The 14,146-nt window shown below is 50.9% G+C and overlaps 1 protein-coding gene across 4 annotated transcripts; it reads right to left on the bottom strand.

Annotated features, from left to right (window-relative positions):
- Nucleotides 1-3,349: 3,349 nt before the first annotated feature.
- On the bottom strand, nucleotides 3,350-13,575 carry ING4 (inhibitor of growth family member 4). Of its 4 annotated transcripts, none has more exons than XM_077345798.1 (8): nucleotides 12,591-13,261; nucleotides 12,120-12,191; nucleotides 11,151-11,317; nucleotides 10,000-10,114; nucleotides 8,447-8,555; nucleotides 7,714-7,858; nucleotides 5,961-6,022; nucleotides 3,350-4,138 (listed from the first exon to the last, which is right to left on the bottom strand). In XM_077345798.1, the coding sequence occupies exons 1-8, from the start codon at nucleotides 12,787-12,789 to the stop codon at nucleotides 4,099-4,101; spliced, it is 909 nt and encodes a 302-aa protein (XP_077201913.1). In that variant the 5' UTR covers nucleotides 12,790-13,261; the 3' UTR covers nucleotides 3,350-4,098. The 4 variants fall into 4 exon arrangements, with proteins under 4 accessions (XP_077201913.1, XP_077201915.1, XP_077201912.1 ...); XM_077345800.1 differs by lacking the exon at nucleotides 12,591-13,261 and adding an exon at nucleotides 13,457-13,575 and having other exon boundaries at nucleotides 3,351-4,138; XM_077345797.1 differs by having other exon boundaries at nucleotides 3,351-4,138; nucleotides 7,714-7,861; nucleotides 12,591-13,237.
- Nucleotides 13,576-14,146: the final 571 nt, after the last annotated feature.

Genomic DNA, 14,146 nt, shown 5'->3' with positions numbered 1-14,146 from the left:
TGGAATGAGAACACGATGACCTCACAGTCGGAGCTAGGGCAGGAGGACAAGAGGGATGGGGGCTTCCGTGGGGGGAGAGAACATGAGGGTTGTGCCCCCGTGGGGAGAAGACATGGGAGGCGTATCTAAGGGGAGAAGAAATGCTCCTAGAAGGCAAGGGAAGCGTCCAGCAGGGGACCAGCTTGGCATAGTGGTTAAGATCAGGGGACTCTTCACTGGAGAACCGGGCTGGATTCCCCATTCCACATACAGCCAACTGGATGACCTTGAGCCAGTCAAAGTTCTCACAGAGCAGTTCTCGTAGAGCTCTCTCAGCCCCACCTATCTCCCCGGGTGTCTGTTGCGGGGAGAGGAAGGGAAGGCGTTTTTAAGCTGCTTTGGGACTCCCTCAGGTAGTGGAAAGTATTAAAAGTATAAAGTATTTAAAAAGCATTTAAAAACCAGCTCTTCTTTGCTCTGCGGTGACAATAACAGAGGACAACCCCACCACAAAATCCTCCCGTGCAGTAGCCACATTCAAAAGGGCCAAGAGCCAGCAATGCGCATGCGCGAGCTGATGATCATGCAAGAGAAGTGAGTAGAGGATGACTCATGCTGATGGCTCCTCTATAGCAGGGGTAGTCAACCTGTGGTCCTCCAGATGTCCATGGACCACAATTCCCATGAGCCCCTGCCAGCGTTTGCTGGCAGGGGCTCATGGGAATTGTAGTCCATGGACATCTGGAGGACCACAGGTTGACTACCCCTGCTCTATAGCATCTCTCTTTCCTAGCTTGACAGAAGGTCCGCTTGCTTGCGAGAGGCAGTGTGAGAAGGATAAGCATGACATGCCAGGATCTGGTGCTTTTCTACTTTAAGGAACTAAAATTCCTTGGGCAAGCCGTAGCAAGGGTAATGCTTATCTAGGGGGGAATTTGGAGGGGGTGATAGGTCTGGAGGAGACTAAAGGAAAACGATTTCCTGAATGTTTTCCCCCCCTTCCATTGGCGAGGCATTGGAATTAAGGCTATCATCTCAGTCTTCTGTAGAGCCCGGGCTGATGAACAAGCAGATAGAAAGGAAGGACTGCACAATGGATGTCCTCCGAAGGCAATTGGCTAAAGATAGTATATTGGATGTGGTGATACCCAGAAGCACTGGATTCATGATTTCTGTGTTGTCCTCTGTTGGTACGGAGATGATAAGTGATTGTGAGTCTTGGCTGAAGCAATACAAAAATCCTGAGGATCTGTGCTATGAAACCATGGATTTCCACCGTGGCAACAACACAAACCAGTGGATCCATGATTCTCGTGTTGAAATATGAGGCCAAGAAAACCCATGAAACAATTGCTGGTACCATTTCCCAATTTCTATGCAGGACTGATCGTATACAAAACACATTCTCACCCTCCTTATTCCCTGGGCCAGCTCTTCACTCCTGGCCTCATAGCAACATGTCCTTGTCTCAGCATGGACAGCGCCCCCACCATTGGCAAATCATTTTTGCATGAGAGTGAAAAGCCTTCCCATAATGAATCTGACCCTTTGCCTATTGAGGTCAGTGTTGTGTTCTTGGACTGGTAGTTCCTCTCCAAGGCAGGGATTCCCAACCAGGGTTCTGGAGAGCCCTGAGACCCCACCAGAGCTCCCCAGGGGTTCTGCAGCCTTTCCAGAAAGTTTGGACAGGGGGTCCTGCATGTCACCCACCCCTCATTCTTTTGACCGGACAGGCCAGAGACTAAAGCCTCCTGCATGCCAAGCAGGTATTCGAGTACTGAACCGCAGCCCAGCTTCCCAAGGAGTCAACTTAATAAATGCAGTTTCCTAGGCTGAACAGAACAGTTTCCTAGGCTGAACAGAACATGCAACAGGTTCAGTTCTCCAGTCCTCCTCCACATGCAGCCAGCTGGGTGCCCTTGGGCCAGTCACAGTTCTCTCAGAGCTCTCTCATCCTCCTCACCTCCTTCACAGGGTGTCTGTTGTGGGGAGAGGAAGGGCAGGTGATTGTAAGACACTTTGGGCCTCCTTCAGGTGGTAAAGAGCGAGGTACAAAAAAACAGCTCCTTCTCCTTACATATGCAAAACCATTTTGCATAAACACGCAAACCATTTGCCCACCAAGGTCAGACTTGTCTACTTAGACATGCAGTGCATCTCCAGGTCTTCAGGCTGAGGTCTTTCACATTGTCTACTACTTGGCTCCCTTTGAATGGGAAGCCCAGGGATTGAATTTAGGATCTTCTGCATGCCAAGCAGATGCTCCCCCATTGTGAACCCCCACGGACACTTGCAAATGAAACGAGGCTGGAAGGCTCCAGGCAGGAAAAATAGCGGTGAGCACAAAGACAAAAATACCTTGTTGGTCACTTTGAACTCATTTAGTACATCCAATAAGGGAAACAGTCTAACTCCAGTTCTCCAGACAAACCAGCCTCTGAGCATGTCATAAGTAGTATCTACATGTTTTTGCATTGCAGGCCACTTTCACCCTCCACACCCCAATAGACAAGCAAAAACCTTCCTCCATACTTGAACTGAAATATTTGAGTGCTTCCAGTTAAATACACACGACTGCTGCTTGCTCACCACTCTACCCTTCCCACTCATTACACCTTTCTCCTTCCTTCTACTGCCACCACCTTTCACTTTGTCCTTCTGCTGCCAAAACCTTTTGCTTTTTCCTTCCGTGGTCACTACCTTTTGATTTTCCCCCTTCTACTGTACTGCCCTTTGCACTTTCCCACTTCTGCTACCACCACCTTTCACTTTTACCCCTTCTGCTGCCACCAACTTTTGATTTTCCTCCTTCTACTGCTATGACCCTTTGCTTTTTCACCCTTTGTTACCGCCCTTTGCGCTTTTCCCCCTTCTGTTGCCACCACCTTTTGCTTTTCCCCCTTCTGCTACTGCCCTTTGCTCTTTCCCTTCTGTTGCCACTGACTTTTGCTTTCCCCCTTTTACTGCCACCATCTTTCACTTTTGCCCCTTCTGCCGCCCTTTGCTCCTTTCCCCTTCTGTTGCCACCATCTTTTGCTTTCCCTCTTCTGCTACCTCCCTTTGCTCTTTCCCCCTTCTGTTGCCACTGACTTTTGCTTTTCCCCCTTCTACAGCCACCACCTTTCGCTTATACCCCTTCTGCTACTGCCCTTTGCTTTCCTGCCCTTTTACTGCCACCAACTTTTGCTTGTTTCTTTTCTTGACTCCCACCTATGAATAGCTTAGGCAACAGTGGGCATGGCTGCCGAAGCATTGAACATGGGCATTATGTGCAAACATTTCCTGGGATCCCCCAGAGGATTCTATGATCTGCACATGCACTGTCAATCACTGGGTCAATTCAAAGCCCCACCCTCTGCCTGAACTTGAGAGAATCGCTCCACAGGTTTGCTTCATTGACTTTTATTTAATGCTGTATCTTACAACACCGGGTTTGGACTCTCTGCCCCCCTCCCCCAACAAGCAGCACCAGGAGAGGAGGAGAACCCGGCTGGTCTCCGTGATGGAAGTGTGGACTGGCAGGTCACAAATGCTTCATTTGGCGGGGATGGTGGGAGAGGGTGGAGCTCACCTGACAAAGGGTGACCCCTCTCCCCAAGAAGACGAGACATAATGCCCTAAAGAGTTTCTTTTCCTTCTAAAGAACAATATAGGTAGGAGAAGGGAAGGAATACCAGCTTGTGAACAACCAGGTACGGGCTGACGTGGCTGCTTCTCCGACAGGGGCATCAATCAGGAACTTGAAGGGAAGATTCGGCTAGTCTCCTGGGTTATCCGGTTGTCGTTTCCTCCCCCTCAAGAAAGTCTAGATTTCTTCAAGCGGATATGGGGTTTTGGAACAAAGACGGCCAGATGAAGAGAGCTTGCCACACCCTGTGGAATCTCCCCTCTCCAAGGTAGCTGCCGCAGAGTTACTTCCCGGAGGAGCCAGGAAGCAGTCAAAGTTTCAGTCCACGCAGGAACTGTCTTGAGGATACCAACCATTCACGGGCAGCCCTGCTCACCCAGGGTTAGGTGCCCCCTAACTACAAGGGCCCAGGAACTAGGAGAATGCTGAAGCCCAGGGGCAGGGGCGGGTGTTCTGACAACAGTATCTGGACCTCAGAGGACTGGGAAAGTTTACTTTTTCTTCCTCTCCTGGGAACAACGGGGGCAGAACCTAGTGGTGAGCGGAAGAAAGAGAGAGAAGATAAGTTCAAACACTATCTGGAAAGGTAGTCTTTATTAATATATAGTCATATATATTCTGTATTAATATATAGTCAAACTGCGGCCCTCCCGATGTCCATGGACTACAATTCCCATGAGCCCCTGACAGAATTTGCTGCCAGGGGCTTATGGGAATTGTAGTCCATGGACATCGGGAGGGCCGCAGTTTGACTACCCTTGATATAGCCCATGTCCTTGTATCAGGAACCAAACACAAGAAGAATGGATTGGACAAAGTGGTATATGGAAATAGCCTTGGCCTATGAGGTCCAATCGCCTCACACAAATGTCTTCCCATGAGGAAGACGATCGCCTCAGGCGGCTGAGAGCTCACAGCCTTGACTCTCCATTACACAAGAGCATTTGCCTCATTATATTCAAACATTAACAAGGACGGACTCATTGCCACTGACGAAAGCCAGACTGAAAACGGAAAACAAATGAATCTAGAGACCGTTTTGGCAGAGTCAAAGTCTAAATAAATGAGATAAGAGACTTTTTATCTTCTTATACTTAATTAAGCCACTGGACAGATTCTGTCTCTCCTTTGTTAGCATTGAACATCACAGCATTTCAACCTTAAAAACCATTTAAAACAATATACGCTCGTTCGATAAAACGTAAAATCACGTTAGCACCAAAATTGCAGGTGCAAGATAATGAGAGAGAGAGAGAGAGAGAGAGAGAGAGAGAGAGAGAGAGAGAGAGAGAGAGAGATTACTCCCTCTGGGGATGAAGGGCTCCCACAGTTCCCCATCCTCTTTCAGAAGAGCCTGTGAAGGAAATAATTCAGGGTGGCCTCGCGCTCGCCAAAGATGTCCATGGCTACCGCAATCTTGCTATTGATTACACCCCGTTTCAATATTGTTGATTTATTTACTCCCTGCCTTTCTCCCTCCCGGGAGCCCCAAGGCAGCTGATCGCATTCTCCTAGCGACCCGGGACTCCCTTGGTGGCTTCTCCCCCAACTACTAACCAAGTCTGACCTTGCTTAACCTACCCAGTCTGATGAGATGGGGCTAGCCTGGCCCATCCAGGTCAGGCGGCCTTTTGATTTAGAGGAGGAAATAAGAGTACTGCACTTGGGGATGCATCTGAAGCGAGGGCCGGATGTGACCTCCATCCCCAGGTGAAGACCAAGCGGACCAGGAGTCCCCGAGCTGCCTGAGCCCCTAGGCATATTTGGTATTCTGACATGGCCTGGTGGGCAGGGCAGCAAAAGGGAAGCAGCAAAATGGCTGCTGCAGGGGCTGGAGCCAGCCACAAAATGAATGCCACAGCATAACTTCAGTAACACAGTGTAGACCAGGGGTGATAAGCTGGCAGGGGCTCACGGGAATTGTAGTCCATGGACATCTGGAGAGCTGCAATTTGAATAGCCTGTTGTGCTGCCAAAGTAGTAGTTAAAAAAAAATCTGCACAGCCAATCAAATCTCGTCGCCAATCAGAAGCCTTGGTGGGAAAACCCCTATTTGATCCCACCCACTTCTGGAAACCACTCAGCAAGCACCAGAGGTGGTAACTGCGGGCACCATGTTGGGGACCCCTGGAGGAGACAGGTGTGCAACCTGAACCGCACCTGCCAGGGATCCTTACTCTGTAAAATCCTTCTTCCACTTTCCCCACCCACCACCTGTGTACTGTGCTAGTGCTTCTCAGCAGTCACTCGGAGACCCTCGGGGGCAGACATTCCTCCACTCACGCTTTTGAGTCTGCCAGGCCCCTGACTCCGGAGAACAAAGGGGCTTTCTTGACAGTCCGGGGCCACTCACCATTTCCCTCGCGGCTTGGTCGTCAACCCCACGCAAGCAAAATGGAACCACTCGATGGAGCACTGCGGGAGAGAGCAAAGAGGACAGACAGACAGACAGGTGGGCGACCTCTCCGGTTTCCTCCCTCCCCTCCCTCCCAAGTCTCTCTCCCACCCTAAGAGGGGGCCGTCATTGTCCTTGGAAGCCAGCTTGTCTTCACCGTAAGGTTTCCTCTACTCTTGTCTCCCCCAGAGTGTTTCACTCTCCCGTCCATGGGACTTTCCTCCCCTCCCCCCACCTAAAAATAAAGACCGCCCAAGTAAATGGTGATCGCCACTTTGGCATCGGGAGGGGAATGTCCTCCAGGCCTGACTGGCCAGGGATTCTAGGCATCATCTGGACATGGAATCGGGGCCATTGAGAGTGGGCAGGTAGCTATGAATGTCCTGCACTCTGCAGGGGGTTGGACTAGATGACGGGGGTTGGACTAGATGACCTCGGAGGCACCTTCCGATTCTATGATTCTAAGGAAAGAACCAGAGGTTTTTAATAAGACTTATAAATGTATGGGAAAACACAAAGAGGCCCACCCCAACCTGTTTTGGAAGCTCCTTACGAACCCTCCCAAACACAGTGGAAAACTGAAAGGACTTCACGCTCACTGTTTTCCACGGGCTTCTACTTTAGATAAAATAACTAAATACAGGAAGATGAACCACCAGCCAAATAATAATTTGTTAACTGAAAAATTTTATATACTTAAAAGTAAGGGTACCCCCTGTGCAAGCGCCGGGTCATGTCTGACCCTTGGGGTGATGCCCTTTAGTGTTTTCATGGCAGACTCAATACGGGCTGGTTTGCCAGTGCCTTCCCCAGTCATTACCGTTTACCCCCCAGCAAGCTGGGTACTCATTTTACCAACCTCAGAAGGATGGAAGGCTGAGTCAACCTTGAGCCGGCTGCTAGGATTGAACTCCCAGCCTCATGGGCAGAGCTTTCAGACTTCATGTCTGCTGCCTTACCACTCTGCGCCACAAGAGGCCCTTTTATATACTTGGGTGCAGCCAATTGGCTAAAATGCCATTGTTTAAAAATAAATAAGCACTTTGGAAATCTTCACGGCCCTTGGAAGAGTTTCCTGGAGTTAATCGTTTTTTTAATATATTTTTAAAATGTGTTAAATATTTGTCGGATAATACAACTACATGAGATCATGTCGACCCCCCTCCTCCCAAAATGGCCAGTGATGGGCCTGGAGGGGGTGGGAAGGGGAGGGGCCCCAGTAGACATGGACAAAGCTCTGCTTCCCAACCACATTCTGCACGATTGCACCACTTCTGGGGTTTCTCAAAGCCTGAAGAATATGTCAGAGGTGTCTCAATGGTACAAAAGTTCAGAAAGGCTGCCTTAACTCCTTAAGAGGTATTTAATAAGGCCTTCAAGATGCCACATCAATACAAGGAGGTGCCTTGTTCTGAATCAAACTACTGGCCCTTAACGCTCGCTAACATGTACTCTTGCTGTCAGCAGCTCTCCAGAGTAACGTCTCAGGCGGAGGTCTTTTTAAACGCCTGCCACCAGATCCTTCCAGCTGGAGATATCGGGGATTGAATGAGGGACCGTCTGCATGCTAAGCGGATGCTCTGCCCCTCCCAGCCACCCACATCAGCAAATGCTGGACCGTCCTTTCGTTAGCAGGAATGTAAACATCTACCAGTGACCATTATGCCTGCATCCCTCCCTCCCTGGCTTCTACACCCGGAGAAGCGCTTACATCTGGGTTGTCGCAGCCGATCATCTCCCCGTACGAGACCTGGTGGCAGAGGCAGTAGGTGGGTTCGTTGGGGTCCACGGGCATGTCGAGCACGTCGGAAGGATGCACGTTTCCAAAGGTCACCGAAGGCATCCCGTACTCTGTGCTACTTCACGGGGTCGAAAAGGAGAAAACGAAGCCGGTTTGGTCCCTGGCAAATGGCTGGTGCCTCTCCCAACCTGCACCTGACCTCCTCGGAGAAACCAGGGGCTGGGAAACCACGGCCTAGAGCCTCAGCCAAGGATTCTGGGGACAAAAGTGACTCTTCTTACTCAGGAACAAAAATGGCTAGAGATTGTGGTCCTGAACCTTCCCAGGCCAGAGACTCGCCTGTAACTCCAGACCACAGGGACCTACTGAGCTTGGAACACTCGGCAGGAAGTCACATGACCTTACTGTCACTTGGCAGGAAGAGGAGGAGCCAGAATCTCCAAGCCTGGCTGCACTCAGCAGGAGTAACGCTTCTCTGCCCCCATGGCTTCTGATAGTATGTACACAAAGAGGCGTGGCAAGCATGGCATTTTCACCCTCTGTGCACGTGAGGAAGTGGCAGGTCCTTCCCAAAAGCAGCCAAAAAAGGCCCGTGAGATTGTCTCTGTGAGCCATCAGAGGGTCCCAACCCACCGGAAAACCCCTGCCCATGTTCAGCTGGCTGGAAATTGAGGTCTGTCAGGTCAGGCCTGCCCCGTCTTACGTGCGGACTAATTTGAGCTTCTTCTGGGCTGTCTTTGGCGCCTCCTCGTCGGAGTTCTTCCCCTTTGAGCGAGCCCGGGCAGCCTTCTTTTCCTTCTGGGCCCGGCCTTCTGCAGACACAAGGCAGGAAAAGAAGAGGAACATGTAAACCATGGAAGTAATGAAACCAAAGAATCCCCCTTATCTGATGAGTAGTTTGGGGCGGTCAAGAACGACACAGCTCAAACGGCTGAAGGTGTCCGTCCACCTGGTCAAATTGGCACAGCCCTCCGCCCCCCCCCGAAAAGTGCACCCCTTCCAACAGGAAGGGACAGCCCAGCGTTGGAAAAGAATCCCCAATCAGCTTTAGCCAGGGACAGTAAGAGCCACAGCAAATATGAACGACCTGAGCCAATGGGTGCAAACCTTTCCCTTTCACAGACTGAGCGTCCGTGAACAGCGTCCTGCTGGATCTGACCATGTGCTCCTTTAGCCCATCATCCTGTTTCCAACGGTGGCTGCCAGATGCTTCCAGGAAGAACACAAAGGCCACATTTGTCCCTCCTCTTGCTTGCTTCCCAGCAACCAATACTCTGAGGTATACTGCCTCTAAGTGTGGAAGCTCCATTTAGGCCCGGCAGCTGACAGCTACTGACTGTTCAGTCCTCCACAAATTGGTCTGGTCTTCTTTCAACCCCATCACCCCCATCCTGCTGCAGAATTTCCAGCAGCTCCATCACCATGAAGGGAAACAGACCTGCCTCTGTTACCTGAGCTGCTCTGTGCTCCTGTTCCCCTTTTTCGGCTCAGATCTCTAACCAGCAGAGAATTAATTTCACCGGCAGAGAGATTAATTCAGGAGGAGGGCGGACCCAGGACTGCCAGCCAATGTAGGGAGACATGGATGGAGCAGTGCTTTAGATATGGCCCCAGCTCCAGCCTGGTGGAACGCTCTGAGCCTTCTGGGATCTTGAACAGTGAAGGCCTAAAATGCCATTGAATTATACTGGCCTCCTTGGGTTGGGAGGACTCCCTACCTCCTCTCTGCCTCCTTTCCAAAGTACCTAACAGAATCAGCAATCAAGAATTTAATTGCTTTAGGCTTTTAACTATATTTACATCAATGTTTTTCTGTATTTCTATATGTTTTATTATGACGTATGCCCTGAGTCTAAAGAGAAAGGGCAAAAAACAAGTAGGATTATAAATAAAGATTAATATTAATTCTCCCAGGGAGCAAGCTAGTGGGGTCATGGATCTCCAGGCCCTTTTGCAACACCCCACATCACATGTGGCATCCAGCCTTCCTCCCAGGACACCAGGACAACACTCTTCCCTCAGACAGGTCACTCGGGAGCATCTTGATGAAGCTGGGGCTTGAATCCAGGTGCACCAAATCAAGTCCAAGACGTCACACGGGCTTTTGGAGTGCCCGATCTCCTTCGGCAACACTGCCTCAAGCCCTTGCTGGTCAATGCAGCCAATCCCACCAGGGGCCCCTGCTGTTTCGGTTGCCAGCCCCCTCTTCCCGCTCCTGCCCCTCTTGGTGCCTCCCCCGCCCAGTCCAGGGCTCACTTTTTTTGCCTTTGCTGGAGGAGCTGTCGTAGTCGCTCGACTCGATCTGCTTCTCCTTCAGGTCGGCTTCGAACCGGGCGAGGTCTGTGTCCAGCCGGCGGATGTGCTTGTCCACCTGAAGGCACAAAACACGACCAGAGAGGACACCATTAGCCAAACAAAACTCCACCGTAGATAGGCCAGGCGAATCTGGCGGGAAGCTAAGCAGGGACGACCCTGGCTAGCATTCAGATGGGAGACCAGCAAGGATTGGGTGGTAGTTCCTCCAACGAACACTAGGGGTCAACATGACATGTGGCAGGCAATAGCAAACCATCTCCCAACGTTCCTAGCCTGGCGGCCAGATAATCCTTGGATCTCCTTGCAACATTACGCACACCAGACAATGGACAATAACGTTATCCAAAAGGGTCTATTGCCCGGTGTGCCAACCCCCAACAAAGAACCCAACAGGGAGAGTCTCGAAACAGAAATAACTTTATTCAAGGAAAGGGGACTCCGAACCAAGGAATCCACCCTAAATCATGTTGCCCTTAATTTTTACACCTTTGTCACGCAAGACAGTCAAGCAGACATAGGACAGTCACTTTGGGGTCGCTGGTTTTGCAAAGGGCACTTTCCAGCACTAATTACACAAAAGGGACTGGCCACTGGCGTTAAAGAGACTTTCTGAACCAATTCTGCAAAAAGGGACTTGTCCCCCCCACTCCCAAAATGGCCAAATGGAGGGGTGAGAAGGGGAGGCAGGCATGCTCACAACTCTGCTTCCCAACCATATTCTGCATGATCATGACACTTCTGGGGTGTCTTGAAGCCTGAAGAATGTTTCAGGAGTTTCTCAGTGGCCAAAAAGTTGAGAAAGGCTGCCTTAGGCCAATGGTCCCCACCACAGTGCCCACTGATGAGATCCCCAGCAACCACTTAAGAGTTGGATACGTGGGTCTCCCTATGGCCCTTTTACATGCTCAAGAACCCTGCGAGGTAGGGTTGCTGAAAGAAAGCACCTGGCTCCAGGTTATCCAGTGAGTTTCATGGCTGAGTGGGGATTCGAACATGGGTCTCCCCAGTTCTGGTCAAACCCTTTGGTGCCCCACTACCCCCCCCCATCACACTGGACCCCCCAAGGTGTCATCTCCCTGGCTGTCTCATACCATCTCGTATGTCTGCATGGCTAGTTGCACTTTATCGTCCCCAAACTCCTTGCACTTCCCATAGGCCTCTTGGATTTGCTTCAGCAGCCCCAGTTTCTCCTCCGAGGACAGCGTTCGCGCATTACTGATATACTCGGTGGCCAATTTATCGATTTCCGCCTTAAGATCTGAAAGCAAAGGAAGAAGCTGGTTTCTATACTCTATTTTTCACTACTCAAAGGAGTCCCAATGTGGCTGGCGATCACCGTCCCTTCCTCTGCTCACAGCGCATTATAACTTACCCTGTGAGGTAAGTGAAGCTGAGAGAGCTGTGAGAGAACTGTGACTGGCCCAAGGTCACGCAGCAGGCCTCATGTGTCCCAGAGGGGCTTATAATCACCTACCTTTCTTCTCCCCATAACAGACACCCTGTGAGAAAGGTGGGGTTGAGAGAGCTCTGAGAAAACTGGGACTGGCCCAAGGTCACCCATCAGGCCTCATGTGTCTCAGAGGGGCTTGGAATCGCCTTCCCATTCTCTACTCACAACAGATACCCTGTGAGGTAGGTGGGGCTGAGAGAGCTCTGAGAGAACTGGGACTGGCCCAAGGTCACCCAGCTGGCTGCATGTGGAGGAGGGTGGAATCAAGCCCAGCTCGCCAGATTAGAAGCCGCTGCTCTTAGGCAAGGAAAAGCATTGTAACAAATGCCATGCTTATCAGGCACTAGATTCCTGCCAAAAGGAATGGGAAGGCCTCGTACACTGCTCCTCAAAAGTGTCACAAAGGGTGCATCCAAGCATGATTGGATACTGGGCAACTGCTGCACTTCTAGCAAAGGTCTGCAATGGGGCTGCTTGGCCCATGTAAGGAAACCTGGCTGCAAATGACAGCTCTAGCGCCTTGATGGCACAATCGGCAGCCCTGCATGGCTGCAAGGACATAAGGAGAAACAGATTCATCCAGACTCTTGGTTCAGTCTCCAGGGCTCACCTTCGGTCCGCTGGTCCAGATCGCGCATGAGTTGGAAGTTCCTCTGCAGCTCAAATGGAAGGTTCTCAATGCCTGGGGGGGGGGGGAGAGAAAAGAGTCACAAGTTAATCAGAGAAGGGGATAAGGTGGGGAGGGGGACTCTTGGTGCAGCTGCTTGGTACAGTAGCTAAGAGTGGCAGCCTCCAACCTGGAGAGCCGGGTTTGATTCCCCCACTCGGCCACACGCAGCCAGTTGGGGGACCTTGAGCCTGTTACAGTTCTCTCAAGGCTCTTCCAGCCCTACCTACCTCACAGGGTGTCTGCTGTGGGGACAGGAAGAGAAGGTGATTGTAAGGCACTTTGAGATTTCTGCAGGGAATGAAAAGTTGGGTACAAAGAAACAGCTCTTCTTCTTCTCTTTCTGCACTGCTCTTCGCATCTTATAGTAAAATCGCAAAGTTCATGTTAGCTCCACGCTGACTGAATACTCACCGGGACACATTCCCGCCAAGTTGCTGGGTTGCGATCCACAAATCATTTCAGTGGAGACCAACACGGATGGCTCACTGAGTGAGAGCTCAACTGGGAGCCTCAGCCTAGACAGGCTCTCCCAAGAAGCATCTCTGAAAGATGCACACGTGTCCAATAGCATAATAACAGCAATCCTACTTTTACGGCTGCAGAAGAACATCCTGTCCCTTGCTCAGATGACTAATGGGTGGAAAGGGGCAGGTGATGCTTTTCTTTACATGGAGGTCACCTGGTAATTAACATTCCATTCAGGCTCCTTGGAAGGAGCAGGGCTTGTTCTCTTGGCCAGTTGGCAACCGCACCCTGCTTTCTGGTAGGAAGGGGATCATAAACTGGTGGCGAGGCAAGTTTGACAAACCTCTTCACACCCCTTGAAAAATGTCGTTTTAAATCAATATTCACATTAAAAAAACAAATAAACCCCAGCGCCCAACGGCACACTTCGTCCTCCCACCCAGCCGCCTTCGAAAGAAGAGCAGGGCGCCACAGACGCCCAGGAAACGCCCCCAAAACATTTCACACGCTTCATTTTTCAGGGCACACCCAAGCTAAAAGGCGAGGACCTGCAACACCCCCGGAGCCTGCCGACGCGTGTATCGCACAAATACTACCGTCAGGGAACCCTGATTGGCTGCAGGTCCCTATTACGTAAGCAGCCGGGACCAAACCCGGGTTTACCCCCTTCGTAACGTGTGAATCCTGCTCTACGTGTAAGCAAAACACCCTTCCACCTGTGTTCCCCCCGGAAACGCCAGGCAGAGGCTAGGGCTGGGCTTTGCGGCTCTTTCCCCTCCCTGCAATCCCCAGAATCCCGCGCCGCGTCTTACTGTCCAGGTAATGCTCCAGGTACATCCCCGCCGCCATTTTGGGTACCAAGCAAGCGCCCGGGCTGTAGCCTCCTTCGCCCCGCCCATCGTCCTTCATTTCCGCCAATACTGCGAGCCACATCCGCTCCCAGGAGAGGCGCTTCCGCCCGGCTTCCCCGTGCTCTTCCGCTACTTCTCTGTTCTCTGGGTTCAGCGCAAAGAATTACAGAGGCTAGGCGCTTATGGCGGGTGGTCAGGATTTTATTTTTATTTAATTCCTTAATTTGTATTTAATTCCTGCTTATAGGGAGGGGCCATATATAAAACCAACGAATGAAGAAAGGCCAGTTCAGTTTTGTTCCTGGAACATTGTGTGGACTAGCAAGGTCTCTGTGTGGGTCCCCGTGGTGCAGTCATTGTATGTAGGCGGTATAAAAAGACGGGTGGGGACAGCAGGATGAAGGAGCCTTGGGTGGCAAGTAGGCCAAGGAAATGTTAGGCTATGGTGGTTGCCAACCTCCAGGTGAGGCCTGGACATCTGGGATTACAGGTGCATGGCAAAGCTCAAATGCATGTAATGAGCTGAAAAGTGAGATGAGCATTTCTTGGGGCTGGAATACTTAAATGTAATTTTTCCTGTGAAAATGTTTGGAAATGTCTTGTTTTTATTTTGATGGGATCTTTGTTGCTGCAGCTTATTTGCTGACGCAA

The sequence above is a fragment of the Paroedura picta genome, chromosome 7 (assembly GCF_049243985.1).
Source record: "Paroedura picta isolate Pp20150507F chromosome 7, Ppicta_v3.0, whole genome shotgun sequence".
Taxonomy (NCBI): domain Eukaryota; kingdom Metazoa; phylum Chordata; class Lepidosauria; order Squamata; family Gekkonidae; genus Paroedura; species Paroedura picta.
Note: the sequence above shows the minus strand (reverse complement) of the source record. Positions and strands in the feature narration are given on the sequence as shown.

Excerpts from the sequence above, each read along its gene's own strand:
- ING4 (XM_077345797.1), bottom strand. The coding sequence starts at position 12,789 with ATGTTCTTCTGCAGCCGTAAAAGTAGGATTGCTGTTATTATGCTATTG. Across the intron at positions 8,556-9,999 it reads CTCCAGCAAAGGCAAAAAAA|AAGGCCGGGCCCAGAAGGAA; the intron begins GTGAGCCCTGGA and ends TTGTGTCTGCAG. Across the intron at positions 6,023-7,713 it reads TCGGCTGCGACAACCCAGAT|TGCTCCATCGAGTGGTTCCA; the intron begins GTAAGCGCTTCT and ends TCTCTCCCGCAG.